Source organism: Corvus brachyrhynchos, unplaced genomic scaffold (genome assembly GCF_000691975.1).
Source record: "Corvus brachyrhynchos isolate BGI_N302 unplaced genomic scaffold, ASM69197v1 scaffold101, whole genome shotgun sequence".
Classification (NCBI taxonomy): Eukaryota; Metazoa; Chordata; class Aves; order Passeriformes; family Corvidae; genus Corvus; species Corvus brachyrhynchos.
This window is the reverse complement of record NW_008237239.1, coordinates 21,965,156-21,968,420: the sequence shown is the minus strand read 5'-3', so window position 1 is coordinate 21,968,420 and position 3,265 is coordinate 21,965,156. Positions and strand designations below refer to the sequence as shown.

The 3,265-nt window shown below is 50.0% G+C and overlaps 1 protein-coding gene across 1 annotated transcript in view; it reads left to right on the top strand.

Moving 5' to 3' along the window:
- GALNT14 (polypeptide N-acetylgalactosaminyltransferase 14) overlaps positions 1 to 3,265 on the top strand; it is a 93,588-nt gene that overhangs the window by 60,036 nt on the left and 30,287 nt on the right. The window contains exons 6-7 of the mRNA XM_017729610.1: positions 4 to 56; positions 2,527 to 2,592. Coding sequence (XP_017585099.1) covers positions 4 to 56; positions 2,527 to 2,592 — 119 coding nt within the window. The remainder of the gene's footprint in view (positions 1 to 3; positions 57 to 2,526; positions 2,593 to 3,265) is intronic.

Sequence of the window (3,265 nt, the reverse complement as noted above, 5' to 3'; positions counted from 1 at the left end):
CACCCCAGAGCACCTTGTCCATGAAATCATACTCGTGGATGACTTCAGTGATGACCGTAAGTGTCCCCTTCCCTGTTAAAAGCAAAGGGCCAAAAAGCCTGTGAGAGACTGGGATTTGTGCTCAGTGGGGGAGAGTTTGCTGGAGTGGAAGGAAATTTAAAGCTCTGTAGCTGCGAAGAGCAAACCCTGCTGTGCCGGGTTTGCATCGCCACGTGTAGAATTCAAATTCCAAACGATCCAGCCTCTTCTCATGAAAATAATGCAAGAAAAGTGCATGGCAAATCGTTTTTATGCCCAGTAGACGTGAATCCAATCCTTACACGGCTGTACCCCACCACGGCCATGGTGTGTTTGATCTGGCTTTCAGCTGCAGCCAGGAGCAGTTCTGGGTTGACACCACTGGAATTGCACGGGACAATGACAGTGTATATGACAATGATCCTATGTATATGTTCTGCATACGTTTACGTAGGTGGTCAGGTGGTCCTGATTTTTTTTTTTCACCCATGGAAAGAGGATTCCCTGCATGGGTTTCCCATTTCTGAGGTGCACCATAAATAGTGTTGTACACCACAGAGACAGCCCACATCCTCCTGCTGTTCCCTCCCAGTTAATAGTGTGACTCAAGGGAAATCAATAGCTCTGGTCTCCAGCAGAAGGTAACTGAAGCCCCAGGGGCTGCCAGGGAACCACCCCAGCTAAAGACCTTGCCTGGTGTGGTGGGAGAGTTGAAGATCTAAGTGCTCAAAAATACTGTCTTGGGCATAAAAAGGATGATAAACTGGCTGAGTGGTCTGTGGCACTTATGTTTCTAGGAGCTGCAAAATAAAGCTGTTTACTTGGAAACGTGAAAACAAAGCCAGATAGGTTTCTTTATAAAAATGGATCTAGGCTTTGCTCTTGGATGTTATAAATAGGCACTGCCTTGGAGAGCATTAGGGACAGATTTCACACAAGACCCACTTCTTGGCATTGACACCTCGCTGGGAAGTTGCTGAAGCTAGGGGAAGGAGCTGCTGTGATTACGGTAAGCCCTGGAGCAGCTCCAACACACGGGGCGGGCAGGCCGGGCGAGTCTGGGAACTGGCAGAACAGGGAGGAGCAGCAGGTGCAGGGACTTGAGCTGCCCTGGAGAACAGCAGAGCAGGATTTTTGGAAGGTGGAGGAAGTAAATGCCGGGTATTTGGCTAAATAGGCAAAGCACTTGCCTTCCTGGAAGTAGGCAGGTTTGTAGGAATGCAGCTCCCCTGTCACAGCGTGCCAAGTGCTGTGAGCCAGGGAGAAGGAACAGGGCTGGGTTTTAACTCATCCCAGGGCACCAGAGGGGAGCCTGTTTCCTGTGTAACTTAGGGCAACCCCTCAGCTACTCAGCTCTCCTCAGCTATCTGACATCTTCTTTCCTGTGATAGTCTGAGCCTGCTGGCATCTGCTCTGCATGCATTTACATAAAATACATGCATTTGCATAATACACTACACACACATGGTCAGTTTTTTTCCCTGCAACCCACCCCAAGCAATTAGTGCTTTTATCTCATGCCCAGTTGTGTCTCGTTTCTCACCTCTCTCTGCCTGCTGACTTGTTATTCACTGGGATGCAGTTCTTCAGCACATGAGTTCCCACTATCCCCAGCAGGTTTTCATTGTGAGTCCGTAGCCAAGCCCTGGCACTTCTGCTCCCCGTTCCAGCTCTGTCCCTGAATTGTTAGGGGTGTGGGTACAGTGATCTCTTGCTGCAGAGATTTCTGGAGGGGGTGAAGGTGCTCAGGGGGGTGTATGGGTGCAGGGGTTGGGCAGAGGGAATGGGGCTCTGTGTTTATAGTGCTGAGGAAGAGAAGGCAGAGGGGTGTGAGCCATGAAGGGGTTGTGGAGGTCACAGCGTGGGTATGTAGAGGTGGAAGGGACTGTGATGGGTGCACCTGACATCCTCCACTTTGCTGGGAGAAATCCAGGTGAGGAGGGATCCTAAGGCTGCGTGTGGGATTGCAGGACCTCCCTAGCTCAGGTGTAGGTGTCTGTCAGGCCTTTCTGCCCCATGGAGCTGTTGCCCAGGGTGTGAGGAGCCCCCAGCTGCTCCACAGGGCTCTCTTTGAGCATCCCTTTCTCCTCACTGAAGGCTCCAAGCCACCACAGGAAGCTCCTGCCCTGCCAGGCAGACACGCATCAACAGCTTGTGCGTTGCTTTGCAGCTACCAAAAATAGTCATTTGCATTAATGTGCAAAAATTTAGATTCTGACCTGAACCACAACTTTTCTATGCTGATTTTAGAGCATAATTCAGCTGCTCTCAGTGTAAATCTGCTGAATTTACACTAGTTTTATGAAAACTGCTGCTGTGCCAGGCCCAATTTATGCTGCATGAGCTGAGGGGTAAGGCTGTCGTGACCCAGCAGTGCCATTGCCCTAACAAGCCATCAGCCAGCCAAGGACAGGGGCCTTTCCCTGCTCCCAGTCTCTCCTAGGAGTCCCCATTTCTGCTGCCAGAGCCACTGTGAGGGCTGACTTGTCCTCCTTTGTGTCTCCCAAGCTGATGACTGCCGCTTGCTGGGCCAGCTCCCCAAGGTGAAGTGCTTGCGGAATGGACGGCGGGAAGGTAAGAGCTACCTGCCCACATGGGGAAACGCAGATTTTGGGAAGTGTGAGAGTGATGGAGCTTGGGGGAACCTCCATGGTGTGGTCAGCAAGGAGGTCAGTGGCTCCTGGGAGTAAGGACGGCCCTGATAAAAGGAAATGTGATGAAGGGCTGGGATTTGAAATGGATCTCTCCTCTCTCGCTGAAAAAGATGGGACTATTAAGATATCCAGTGAGGCTCAGCTGTAGCTTATTAGCCAGAAAATTAGAACAGGCAAAACAAAGCCCGGGGTCTTATTTGTAAAGATGTTTGCTCTAATGAAAGAGAGAAGATCTGCTCCTGCTGCTTCTGTGGGATTTTTTTTTTTTTAATAATTAATTATATTTGAGAGATTAAGAAGGGCTGTATGGAGGATGAATGTGTGTCCTACTGGGATGCTGCTGGCAACCTTTTGAGACATCTTCCCATTCCCCATAGTCTGAATGTGTGTTTCAAATCCTGCTTTACAGTATTAGGAGAACTAAAAACAAGTGTTTTCATGCTGCAGATTCAAGCTGTGAGTCCAGGTCAGTGTTGGGTTGAGGAGAGTGAGGAGTGGAGAAGGTTTTTTTCTCTGTGGATTCTTTCTGCAGAGGGTTTCAGCTCTGCAGGTATGGTGACAGGGTGGCATCAGGCCCCATGGGTGTAAGAGAC